Source organism: Tupaia chinensis, unplaced genomic scaffold, assembly GCF_000334495.1.
Source record: "Tupaia chinensis unplaced genomic scaffold, TupChi_1.0 Scaffold000443_1, whole genome shotgun sequence".
Lineage (NCBI taxonomy): Eukaryota > Metazoa > Chordata > Mammalia > Scandentia > Tupaiidae > Tupaia > Tupaia belangeri.
The window spans coordinates 1,256,405-1,270,424 of NW_006159948.1; the positions used below are offsets into that span (position 1 = coordinate 1,256,405).

The window sequence follows — 14,020 nt, forward strand, 5'->3', positions numbered from 1 at the left end:
TATATATTGGGACCAGGTAGTGGTAATACAATTGGACTAACATGGATAAGGGGCCTGGGTTTGTATCCTGGGGCCTCCCTGAACATGTCAGGTGTGAATGTTAATGTGCATGCATGTGTGCCCAGGATCCAGGCTAGCTAAGACTGAGGGTGAAACATGCTGTAGAGACCCTGTTGGATGTAACTTTCAGTCTCTCTCTCACAGGAGGAATAGGCTTTTTAAAAATTTAATGTATTTTAAATTTCAGTGTATACATTATAAATTATGGTCTGAGTGTGGGCTGTTGTAACAAAACACCATTGATAAATTGGCTTACAGAGCGGTCATTTATTTCTCACAGTTTCGAGGTTAGATTCCCACCATCTGTGTTGGCCCACTCAGGTCTCTGGTGAGGGCTCTTTGTCTGCCTTGCAGACATCCTCCTTATTGCTGTGTCATCATTTATTGGGAGGAGAGAGAGCGAGAACTCTGGTATCTCTCCCCTCTTATAAGAAAACCAATCCCATTATGGGGATCCTACCCTTATGACCTTATCTAAGCCTAGTTACCTTCCCAAGCCCCACCTCCAAATACCATCACATTGGAATTTAGAGCTTTAATATAAGAATTTAGAGGGGGTGAAATAGGCATTCAGTTCCCAGCAATAACATATTATAAAATATAATAAATTGGGAAAGTATAATATAAAATAATAACAGTAACAACAATAAAAATTGCCATTTCTTGAGTTGATTATGGAGCTTGTACTTGAAGGACTAATAATGTATGTACGTGTCATGAGCTTGATTCCATGCCCCCCTCACACAGAGGTGGCTCTTAGCAGTTGCTACAAACACAGAGAGCACGTTGACCCACATTTTCTTCTGATTGCGTCTGACAGGGCACAGCCTCTGCAGTGAGCAGGGCAGTAGTGCTGACACGGCTCCAGAGGACACCGAAGGGCCTGACTTGGAATCCTCAGATGAGACTGATCACAGTAGCAAGGTGAGAGATTTTCATTTTCACATCCCATGTCTTGAACCACCAATGGATCACAGCCAACATGCCACCTTTGCAGCTGGATGTGGTTAGAGGGACTCTCCAAGGGATGAAGTGTTTCTCTGTCTGTGATGTTGCTAAGTAGCAGGATATGAAATCCAAACTACTGCCTTGATAACAAATCCACATGTGAGAATATAGGGCAGAAATCACTTGTAATGAAATAAAATCCTTTTTCTCTAATTTCTGCCTCTGTGGGAGCTCCCAGTCAATGCCATACTTTCTTCTTATTTCCTTCTAATATCTTCATTCGTGTAGGAAGAAACAGCATCCACAATGTACATGACTGAGGCAGCCATGTTTAATTGCTACTTAGGGTTTCTGGAGGGGCTTTTGAATTACATATTTGTGTTCTGCTCTTTATTTTCTCATCTGCAAAATCAAAATGAATCTTGTCTTTGCCCTGTGATTGGATTATTAGGTGGGTAAATAATATAAGCACATTGATAATGGAAATATGTGATTCAAACATGAATTATTATTTTGAAAACTTACATTTTCCATGTTTCCTGTTTTGCCTCCCTTATATTGAGTCATCGGAAAAATCATGACACATTTTTGCATAGAAAAAAAAGAGAAAAATACTTCATGACTTTTCAGACAACCCAATATTTATATACTTTTGTAGGACCTGTCTTGGGTGCACGTCTTGGACTGTCTTCAACATCTCTTTCACCCAGATAGGCTTGTTATTCTCCATGTCTTTTGATGTTTGGGCACAATATAAATTTTAATATTTGAAAGTAATATTGGCAAGCCCTGTGGCATAGTGGCTAATGGATCTGGATCCCACATGGCCAACTATAGTTCGAGTTGTGGCTTCAGTGTCTTTGGGAGCACACCAGACATGTGTACCCCAATTCCTGATAGGATGGAAAAATGGAGAAGAAGGGATTGTAGTGTGACCATGCCCTATTTGGAGCATGCTTTCTCCCTCTTTCTCTTTCTCTCTGGCGAGTGCACATGCCCTCTGACAGCTTAATCAAACAAAAAGCAATACAATAAAGAGAAAATAATGTTAATTATAGTCATGTTGTAGATGGAAAGGCATGATGTTGTTGGGTAATTAAATTTCAGATCATTGGAAATGCGTATGTTTTATTTAAAGCCAACAAAACAAACCTGCTTGATGTTGCTTTTTATTTGTGTGGCTATTTATTACTTTACCTCTCTTTTTGGGGGGAAGGAGGTCAGTTACCTTCAAGAGAAATATTAGTGCTATACTGATGTACAATATTTTGAATGGTATTTATTATGTTATTTTCTTATAGGAACTATTGAATAAAATCAATTTCTAATTGAGTTTAGGAAACAAACTTTTCCTGTATTTAAAATATTTATTTTTGAGTACTTTTTACCCTGGGTCATTTTTACCTCACTGTAATAGCCCAGTGTTCTCATTTCCCTGTGGATTTTGAAAGAAACTGTTTCCATTTTCAATATAATAAGTCATGGAGGCCTAACTAGAATCCTCTCTAATATAAGGTTCTGGCAGTAGAGAGGAAGGAATAATACGTCTTAGGGTTTTGTTGACTGATACCAGTGTCCTTCCAACTTCCTGGCTCCTCCAGAGAATAAGACTCTAGAACTCATCTTGAATAGAGAGGGTCAAACGTAGGAATAGGTGAGGCTGTTACTGCATTTCCCTGTAGAAAGTCACAATTTTCTTTTTTTCTTTTTCTCTTTTTGGAGAGATTTTCACTGTAGGGCGTGTGCGCTCGCCAGACAGACAGAGAGAGACATAGAGACAGAAAGTGAGAAATCACCCCCCGGGGGGATGGTCACGCCGCAATCCCTTCTCCTCCATTCTCCTCTCGGGATCTTGGGCACGCACGCACACGCGTCTGGCGTGGAATTTAAGCTGGGTCCGGGACGCGAACCGTGGTCGACTACATGGGAGTCCAGTGACATAGCCATTATGCTAACTGCTGGTTCCCTAGAAAGTCACAGTTTTAAAAAAGTTTTAAATTTTCTTTCTCTTTTTTCTTTTCTTTTTTTGGAGAGGTTTTTCACTATAGGGCACGTGCGCTCGCCAGACAGACAGAGAGAGACATAGAGACAGAAAGCGAGAAATCACCCCCCAGGGGATATGGTCACGCCGCAATTCCTTCTCCTCCATTCTCCTCTCGGGATCTTGGGCACGCACGCACACGCGCCTGGCGTGAGTTTTAAGCCACCGGGTCCGGGACGCGAACCGCGATCGACTACATGGGAGTCCAGCGACATAGCCATTACGAGGGAAAGTGAGAAATCACCTTCCAGGGGGCTGGCCACACAGCAATTCCTTCTCTCAGGATTTTGGACATGTTCGCAAATACAGGTGCCCGGCATGTTTCTGAAACCACCAGGTCTGGGACTCGAACCCTTTGTTGGCCATGTGGGATCCAGTGCCATAACTACCATGTCATGGGCTGGTCCCACTGTGGGCTTTCTCTTTTTATTTTAATTTTATTTATTATTATTATATTTTTAAAATTTTTGCTACAGGGCACATGCACTCACCAGAGACAGAGAGAGAAAGAGAGAGTGAGAAAGCAAGCCACCAGGTTCAGGCCTTAAACTACGATTAGCCATGTGGGAATCCAGCATCCCAACCACCATATCACCTGCTGGCCCCCACAATGGGCTTTCTTAAAAGAAGAAAAACTTTCTTAAAATTATCAACAGTGTGTTAGGTAATAATCTGAATATTTTTAAAGATCATACAGAAGCTCACATTCACACCACAGGTACACACTCCTTTTTGCTAAGTTGGATGTAGGGAACACTATGTAATTCTTTACCTAAAGGCACTTCCTAATTTCGGTTTAACTTAAATTTTATCATCTGAGACTTTAAAAAAATTTTCTTTTGCTCCGTCAGAGGGCATTTGCGTTTATCAGAGAGAGTGAGAAAGAAGAGAGAGAAAACATCTCACAACAAGGCATGGTCATGCCACAATCTTCTGCAAGTCTTCAGCCTATCAGGGTTTTGTACATACATGCACATATGCCTAATGTGTTTTTCAAACTGCTGGAGCTAGTATTCAAACCATGGTCAGACATGAGTGATCTGGCTTCCAATGTATAACCCTAACCACTGTCCTATCGGGCTGGCCCCAGATTTTATCTTTTTCATTTGAAATATTTTGTTATGTCATCCAAGTTAGTTAACTACAATAGCTTTTGATGAAATACATTTCTCAGGATATTTGAAAGCAAACATTTTGAATTGGAAAAGCAGCTCTTCATGAATGGATCCTACTGTGTATTATTAATAATAAATGAGAAATAATGCTTATTTACTATTTTATATAGATTAGACACTTTTTTATGTCTGCTCATCTTATCCTCACAACTATCTTACCATTTTTCCCTGTTGTATAGATGAGGATACAGGAACAGAGAGGTTAAGTGATTTGCTGACGGTCACACTGTTCTGTGAAGAGAAACCAGGATGCAAACCCAGTCTAGCTCCAGGCCTTGTGTCGTCACTGGTTATGCTAAAAATTTCCTCTGGTCAGATCGTTAAGGTCTGGTATTAAATACCAGGATTCACAAAAAAAGAGATTAAGTTACTAGGGGTGCTATAGGTCAGTAAAATAAGTAGTTATTGACCACTTAATATTTTTCCAATGCTTAATCTTTCTGGGTATATTTCTTTCATGATTTAAATGAAGAGCAAAGAGTTATCGTAAGTTTCTTGATTTAAGATAAAATATTTTCTTTTTTTTTTTTTGGAAGAGAGTTTTGCTATAGGACAGGTGCACTCGCCAGAGACAGAGAGACAGAAATACAGAAAGCAAGAAATCACCCCAAGGGGGAATGGCCATGCTGCAATCCCTTCTCCTCCATTTTCCTCTCGGGATTTTGGGCACACACACACACACACACACACATACACACACACATGCCTGGTGTGAGTTCCAAGTTGCTAGGTCAGGATCTCACCTGTGGTCGACTATGTGGGAGTTCAGTGACCTAACCATTACACCATCTGCTGGTCCCAAGATTAAATATTTTCTAATGTATTGCCTATTAAATATTTTCTAATGCTTCACCTATGCCAATGTGTAAGTTTTTCTTGAGAAAACTGATCATTAGTTTTTAAATTGTAACCTTGTTGAATGCAGCAGAGTGGGTGTAGAAATGTAAATGTAAATAAATATTGAGAAAAAAATCATTTTTATCTTCCAGTTGAGTATGTGAAGGTAGTTGATGCTGTGTGGTGTTTTGTTGGGGTTCCTAAATGCACTGTTTCACAAAATCCTGGGCAGGATCAAGAGAAAGCATATTGGAGTTCTGCGTGTTTCTAGATTTTTTTTTTCTAAATAGCAGTGTTTGCTATGCATGGCCTTTTGAAGCAGAGCAAGTAGATCATTGTGTGCTTGTTGTTGAGTGGAGGGGGCCCTGGAATGTCACAGCCACGGGTGGGGGAGGGACTGTCACACCGCAGGGGCAGTCTAGCAGTCTTTCTCTTTGTGAGCCGCCTCCTTCCTCTGGTGACTGTGGGTGACAACCTCATCACCACTGGCTCCTTGTTCCCTGCTTCTGATCAAAACTCTTGTTTCTGGAAATGAATGCTAATTAGCCCTGGCTGAAGAGTCACGTGTCATGCATTCCAGGACCCCTGGCAGCTGTGATTTTGTTTTGCATTTAACAAATGTATTAAAATGACATTTCCATTCAGAACTTCTTTTTTCTTTTAAATCCACATTGTTACTGTCTTGGAAATGTCTGCTTTTATAACAAAGCATTATTGGAAAATGTGAAACTGTAAATTGGTAGATTAAAAAAAAAAATGTTCTGTAGTGCCTGCCCCTGATCCGGGGAGGAGTGCACTTCCAAGTTGTCCTCCCTGGGCAGGTTTAATATTCGCATGCAGCGGCGGGATGCTGACCAATCAGCTGATTGCGGGCTGCCAGGCAGAGCCGCTCGCATCCCAGGGAGGTTTTCTGTGCTTTGTGTTCTTGCCTGTTTTGGCTCCGCCTGCCTGGAACTTTGTTGGTTAGCCAGGTGAAATCAAAGCATGAGTTTTTGCTCGCGATTTAGCCTTTGAGGGCATCCTCAAGGGCACCAGCAGAAGCAGGTGCTGCCTGGGGGTTGCACTGTTGCTGTCCTTTCTGAACGGAGATGGGAGATGTGGCCGTAGGTATGGGAGAGTCAGCATGGGCTATCTGTCTGAGAGGATGCTCTGTTCAGAGCTGGAAGGCATTTGGTGCTCTTGGAGTATTTTAAGAAACTTCTGCTTCCCTGTGGAGCATGTCAGGTGGTAGAATTAATTACCATGAGAATATATTCCTGATGATGTCTGCACTGTGGAAAATAAAGCGCAAGCCCAGGATTGAGAACAATGACAGGTCTGGGGACTCCATATATCGGACACTTCATCTGGTGAGCTGTTTGTTGTTGAATTCTGTCTCGCTAGCCTTGTTTATGTTGGGAGACTTTCCAGTGGAAATCTTTGTCACCCCAGATCATGGTGATTATGTTTGTCCAATTTCCTCATGCTTTATCATTTTACTATCTGGACCTCCCTGCTGATAGAGAATGAATATTGTTAAGAGTCAGTAGTTGGTGCAGAGTTGAATTTGTCAAGAATCTTTACATTTATCTGTTTTTCATACTCACATGGCAGAAGGATGTAATCTTTCTTTCTTTTTTTAAATTATTGTCACTAGAACACCCCACCTGTTTCTTTGGTTATTAGGATTCCGAGTGTGTTTTGTGTTCTATGCATGGCAAGTCCTTCTCATCCCCACCTCAGACTGGGTAGTCTGAGTGCTCTGCAAGCAGTTCAGGGAGATGCTCAACTTGTATCTTGCTGTAAAGCTTTAGATGTTTATCACTTTATTTCTGTTTACTTGAGATGGATAGATAAAGGTCTTCAGAGAGTTTATGAAAAATGTGTTTTATGAGAAAATGGCATAGGTTTCAAAAATTTTTGCACCAACATAAACTCGTACTTTATTTATTTTTTATTGCCAGAGGGCATATGTGATTGCCAGAAAGTGAGCAAGCTCCCTGAATGAGGCGCGGTCACGCCACAACCCCTTCTCCTCCATTTCTCTGTCCTGGCAACATTTGGGGCACATGTTGTACCTGGCGTGTTTTTTAAGCCACGGGGCAGAGATTTGAACTGCAGTCAGCCATGTGGGCTTCTGCACCCAGTGCACAGGCTTTACACTTATGCCACAGAGCCAGCCCAAATCCATTAATGCCCTTTAAATCCCATTTTTAAAAAGAACTATTTTATCTAACTATTTATTTATTTATTTATTTATTTTAATTTGACCAGAGAAGGACTGAGTGAGGCGGGAGAGAGATAGTGAGAAAGCAAGCCGCCAGATCCGGGACTCAAACCATGGTTGGCCATGTGGGAGTCCAGCGCCTTTAACCACCACTCCACCTCCCGGCCCCAAGCTCCCAGTTTTGTTTTGTTTTTAACTTAACCTCATAGATAATTTTAAAACGTGCCTAATACTGACAGAATACTTGTCCTCTTCAAGTGCTCGTTGCATGTTTGCAAATACAGAACATATACTAAGCCATAAACATTCAAGTTTTCGTAAGGACTGAAATTACACAGAATATATTCTGAGTGTGACAAAATTTATATCTCATTTTTTTTTCTACAAATTTTTTAAGTCCCCTAGTAGAAGTTGGCTTAGGGGGAGATGTTAATGGTTTACTATCAACTGACCCCTTTGAATATATCAGTTCCTGTAGTAAATGTTAACTCTCTCTTAAGAAAATGTAGTGGGTTAATAGCAAATAATTTAACAAAATCAAATCTTTTAGTAGTTTATTACTAATATCAAAGTTTGTTGACTACTAGACTTTATGTCAATCAATGAAACCTTAATTTTGACCTTGAAAATGCATGATTTACCCAGGTAAGCCTTTGTCCTTCTTGTATGTTTCTGTGAATTTGTTCAAGAAGAGACTAAAATGGTGATAGAGAACCATAAGGAATCACCTTTGTACAAAATAGTCTGGAATTGTGGGATACATTGCTTTGGCGTTTGTCCCTGAAAAAAGCTTGAATGTAGGTTATAATATTTTAGGCCACTCTGGCCCCTTTTAAATCTGTGGGATGTGTTAAATCAGCCAGGCTCAAAGAACAATTTTAGAATTCTGAACTCATCTAGAGAGAGAAATTGCCTTCAGTGGTTGCATAACAGGAAGAGCTTAAACAGCTGGGTAGCTTGAGTTGATAGTGTCTACTTAAAAGTCCCCCCCCCCCTTCCTTGTACTTTCTTTTCATCTTCCACAGGAGGAAGGCGGTATTATAAACACTGAGCTCATGCTGGCCTCCGTAAAGTGGCCCATTTCCTCTTGCCTCAAGTGTGTCCTCTCCTCTCTGTATGTGACAGTAACAGCTCTGCTCTCCTTTAACAATATCGAACTCTCAAATGCCTGTAAGTGCTTTTTGGTTTCCAGGGTGACTGATTACAGCCCTCAAGTCGGGAGAGGTTTGTCCTTTTCCCACTGGAGAAGCCCTGGCTATCTTCCCTTCACAGGAGTCCTTAGCTGCTCATCTCAGTTTCAGGACGCTTGGTTTGTGGGAGCGTGTTGGAAACTTCTCCTTGGGGCTACCTTTCTGCGCACTGTAGAGTGCTTGGTGTGTGAATGACCTGATGCCGCCTAACACTCAATAATGGACACTCGAGTCCTCCTGCATCATGGCTATGCCATGTGGAGAAGGTCCTGCTGGATTTTGATGTAAAGAAGTCCAACCACAATAAAGGGGGCTTGGGGAGATTACAGGCTGGGCCACAATGAACAAAATCTGTAGATGGATGTATTTTAGAGAAGATCTACAATTCATACTTCCTTCAAAGGATTTTTAAAAAGAATTATTTTATTTAACTTTATCTATTTATTTAAATTTACCAGAGAGGGACAGAGAAAGAGAGAAAGCAAACTGCCAGGTCTGGGACTCAGCCGCGGTTGGCCATGTGGGAGTCAGTGCCCCTAACGACCACGCCACCTGCTGGGCCAGCTTCACAGGATATTTTTTAGGGTTATATTTTTGTAAAACAAAATTCTGAAACTTGATCACATTCTTTTAAGTTGTTCCTAAGCAAAAATTCAAGAGTCTCCTAAATAATACACTTGGCAATATTTATATGTATTATCATTTGTAATTCTACATTACTTATTAATTCTTTATTTAAATAACATTTAATTGACAGCAGAGAGATTATGCCCATTCAAACTCAGTTTCTTATTGATAATCTGAGAGTTTCTACCCTGCATCAGTGAACAGAGTTGCCAGTGAAGAGGTTGCTTTGCCCCTGCTTAATTTCAGAGACCACTTGGGTAAATCTATCCTAAGCTTAAGAATCTGCCTAATAAAGACAGGATGCCAAAGCCTCTGAACTCTCCAAAATGGAAGTGAAAGAATTTTTAGGTGTGCCCTGGGATACTACGATAATCTCCTAATATACTCTAGGACTAGTTTAGGGGGATGTTACAAGAGAAAGGTGGGTGGCCTGGCTGTTTGGGGGTGAGGTTGTATAGAACACAGCTTGGTTTAGAGCCCTGAATACCTAGCCCACATCCCACTAACCTAAACTTCTCCTGCTTAAAACTAAGATCGCTAAACCTTAGAGGTGGTGAACTTCATACGGACAAAGTCATGAGTCTTTTTCACAGCCTTGAAATAAAAATCTCAAAGAACAGAGGAAATGAAAACTCTGTCCCATCACCTCCATCATTTTATTGAGATATAGCCAAGGTTGGTAACAAGTAGATGGGATGTGAATTAGGAGCTCAAAAAGAAGCGTCTTTTGGAATGTTGTTGCCTTTAATGTGTATTGGAGCCCCGTATTGGTAACATCTGTGGTTTTTGAAATTGTGAGACATACTAGGTATCATATACAATGGGACTGATTTCACGTGGACAACTTGTCTAAATGAGGGACAGGCAGGGACACTGCCTCCAGGGGAGTTACAGTGGTGGGGGTATTGCTCATGAGTAGTAGTTGTCCTATGTGTTTTTTTTCAAGGACAGTCAATTGTGGTTACAGTTGGAAGATTTGAAAAGCATCGTGTATGTTACAGGTCAGGTGCGTGTTTGTTGTGTTAGCTTCCTTTCCTGGGAACCAAATCAAAGCAGCAGAGTTTTGGATAAGATAGGGAACAGGGCAGTTTGTCAGCTCTGCCCAGAGATTGTCATTTCAGTATTGGTTTTTGTTCCTCCTCACCATGACTCTGTTATGAGTTGCCTACTACAGTGGTCACTAGATCATCTAAAAGGCACATAAAATTTTCATTAACATAAGTGGATTTGTTCCTTTTGAATTTTAAGACAAAGTCCATATTAGGTATAAAAATAACATCAAATTAATAAATCCTTGTGGTTTTTAAATTTAGTTTATTTCTAGTAAAACAAGTTTGACTTAAAAACAAGTAGCCTAGGGGACAGTAGGTGTCATAGTGGTTGAGGTGCTGGATGGACTCCCACATGGCTGACTACAGTTTAAGTCCCGGACCTGGTGATTTGTTCTCTCACTTTCCCTCTCTTTCTCTTGTTCTCTCTGTCTCTGTCTAATGACATATGCCCTATAGCAATTTAAAAAATAATAATAATAAAGTAAAATAAATAAATAATTACCAAGAAAAAGTAGACTTGGGGCCAGATGGTAGTGCAGCAGTAACCCAAACTCTGTGAGTCTGATCCTCCTGAGAAGGTTCTGGGTTCACATCTGGAGATCTCCCTGAGCATGCTGGGTGTGCATGTGCTCATTCTGGAGCTGGCTGAAAGTGGGGGTGGATTGCCGTGTGAAGACTGGGGGTGGCGCTGTCTTTCCCTCGGTCATGGAAGAAAGAAAGTTAAAAATAGAGCAAACTTAAAAACAACTAAACAAATTAGTCTTTCTCGTTAAGCTTTTTAGAAAATCCCCATTTGGGCTAGCAGGTGGCATAGTGGTTAGAATGCTGGCTTCTCACGTGGCCTACTGCAATTAAAGTCCCAGACCTGGTGGCTTGAAAATCATACAGGGCACATGTACATGCGTGCCCAAAATCCCAGGAGGAGAAGGGATTGTGGTGTGGCTATGCCCCCTGGGGAGGTGTTTTCCTACTCTCCCTCTCACTGTCTCTCTCTGGCAAGCACACATTCCCTATGACAAAAACCTTTAAAAAAAGAAAACCAAATGCACCCCCTAAATGGTGCCTGGTTACACGGTAATTCTGTAGTCTTTTTTTCTTTAACAATCTTATTGAGAGAGCATTCTCATACATACAATTCAGTCCATTTTAGCGAACTTTTTCTAGTCAGTAACCGCAAAGAAAATTCTTTGTGGGGTATTTAATGTCTGACGCATGTAATTCCATAGAAAACGATGACTGGTGCCGCTGACAGGTGACTAATACTTTCTGGAATGTAAAACCAGGGTTAGTGCTAGCAGCAAATGAGATGTGGTAATCGTGAGAGAATTAAAACAACATTCTATGGATTTGGGTCCTGGCTCTACTTTTTTTTCTTTTCTTTCTTTTTAAAAATTTTTCTCAGAGGTCATATGCACTCACGAAAGAGACCAAGAGAGAGCGAGTGCATTGCATGGGGAACGGTCCCATCACAACCCCCCCCCCATCTCTCTCCTTTCAGAATTTTGGGCATGCACACACAGGCACTCAGTGCATCTTTTAAGCGCCTCTGAACTTGGTAATCAAATCACGTAATCAGCCAAGTGGGATTCAACCTATTGGCTAGGCCTGAACACATGTTAATAAACTAGATTTTATACTACAAAATAGCCTCCTGGAGAAATTATAGAGAGATTTTTTTTTTTTTTTCTTTTTGAGAGGTTTTTGCTTTAGGGGGCATGCGCTCGCCAGACAGACAGAGGGAGACATAAAGACAGAAAGCGAGAAATCACCCCCCGGGGGGATGGTCGCACCGCGATCCCTTCTCCTCCATTCTCCTCTTGGGATCTTGGGCACGCACGCACATGCGCCCGGCTTGAGTTTTAAGCCACCTGGTCCGGGACGCGAACCGCGGTCGACTACGTGGGAGTCCAGTGACATAGCCATTACGCTAACTGCTGGTTCCCTACAGAGAGCTTTTTAAATGTGTGTGTGTGTGTGTGTGTGTGTGTGTGTGTGTGTGAAAGAAGAGAGAGGGTGGTGGCAGAGCAGTAAAATGCAGTGTTCTGTAAGGTGAACTCCCATGGGGAGGTTCCAGACTCACATCCAGAAACCTCCCTGAGTACACCGGAATTCATGTGCCTGTGGTCTGGGCCTGGCTAAGGTTGGGAATAGATTATGTTATTGAGACCCTATTGGGTGGGTGCTCTGTCTGTTTTTTTTTTTTTTTTTCCCTCTCTCTTACTTCCTCATGAAAGAAATAAATAATACGTAGTAGAATTTTAAAATATGTATATACCAATACCTGCACACCTCACTCTTAGACATTCTGTTTACATTGACCTGGTATGCACTGAGCTCTGGGATGATTAAAGCTCCCCAGGTGACTCCAATACATAGACAAGGAAGAAAACCACCAATCTTAGGGTTTTTCAGCAGCCCATCCTTCAGGTAGCTTGAAAAGTTGGAATTTTAGAATCTTAGAATCCTAAATTTCAGATGGATATCAAAATCGTGTGCAACCTCTGTGCTCTTCACCTGAATCATCTCCTGTAAAGGGAAGGTAGAAACTGGGACTTCTCATTGAGCCCTGTTTTAGAGCCAGTTAATTTCTTTATCTTAAGAGAGTGGTTTCCTTCTGCCTTTGGAGTAGCTGGAGAGAAAGAAACTTTTTAAAAATGTGTAGGTATCTGTCTTTATCTAGAAAGTTGCCTCAGTGTCCATTTTTAACAGAGATGAGAACTCTTACCTTGTAAAATTGTATTGCAACATTATAAAATAAAATAATAGTGTTCTGAACCCAAAGCCTGATAATTAGTTTCTCTTGTGCTTAGATAAAATGCAGTAATTCTGTCTCTTCTGATTGTCAACTTCTTGTGGAGTGGGTAAGATCACAGGTTTAGGAACCAGAAGGCATGGTTCAAATCCTAAGGCTTGCCACTTAGGAGCTCTTTCATCTTGGATGAGTTATTTATCCTCTCTGGGCCTCTCTTGTCCCAGCTGTTAAATGGGAATGATGACTCTCACTTTCCAAGCAGAAGGATTAAATTATCAGACCAGTGCCTGGCCTGTGGTGAGCATTCTCTATATGTTAGCAGTTGTTATTACAGTTGTTTTGAGCTCTTATGTGTATGTTTCTGAAGCAATTTGGGGAGACTTGAGATGTAATTCATATGTGATACTAATTAACCAGGAAGAGTGCCATGAGGAGGGCCAGGTGTCAGACAATAACTCCATCTGCCTTGCCTTTTCAACTGTGCTCTGAAGAGTACAGAACAGGTGGCCGCATTTTGCCGCAGTTTGCATGAGATGAACCCCTCTGACCCAAGCCCGTCTCCTCAGGACCCCACCGGGCCTCAGCTGGCGACCATGAGACAACTCTCGGATGCAGATAAGCTACGCAAAGTCATCTGTGAGCTCTTGGAAACCGAGCGCACCTACGTGAAGGTGCGCCTGTTCTCCTGGCCCTCCCTTTCTTGCAGAGTCTGCCTCCCTCTGCTTCATTCCTTCATTGAAGAAGTGAAGTTTGGTGTGTCTGTATTGTTTTTAACTAACAACGTCAGTCCTGGTAGAAGAACGAAGAGTATCTTGGTCTTGTGTGGAATCTGGCTTTTATTCTGAATGTTAAGATCTCCTTTTGTGTTTTAAGGAACCATATCCAGTCTTACAGCAATTTTAATAAATATGTCAGTGCTCCAGTGTGTGTAAGTATATAATGAGGGACTTCAAAAAGTGCACGGCATGGCAGGTGGTGTGGTGGTTAAGGGCACTGGATTCCCCCATGACTGACCACAGTTTTGTGTCCTGGACCTGGAGGCTTGTTCTCTCACTTTCCCTTTCTCTCTCTCTGTCTCTCTCTGATCAAATTAATAATAATAAAAATAACAACAACAACAAATGGAATTAAA

General features: G+C 41.5%; 1 protein-coding gene across 3 annotated transcripts in view; it reads left to right on the forward strand.

Annotated features, from left to right (window-relative positions):
• Window positions 1-14,020, forward strand: part of TIAM1 (TIAM Rac1 associated GEF 1) — a 358,191-nt gene that overhangs the window by 305,544 nt on the left and 38,627 nt on the right. For 2 of the 3 annotated variants that reach the window (XM_006155262.3, XM_006155263.3), the window contains 2 exons: window positions 881-984; window positions 13,380-13,559. In XM_006155262.3, coding sequence (XP_006155324.1) covers window positions 881-984; window positions 13,380-13,559 — 284 coding nt within the window. Of the gene's footprint in view, window positions 1-880; window positions 985-6,032; window positions 6,411-13,379; window positions 13,560-14,020 lie in introns of those variants that run through there. The other variant, XM_006155266.3, reaches the window with a different exon arrangement.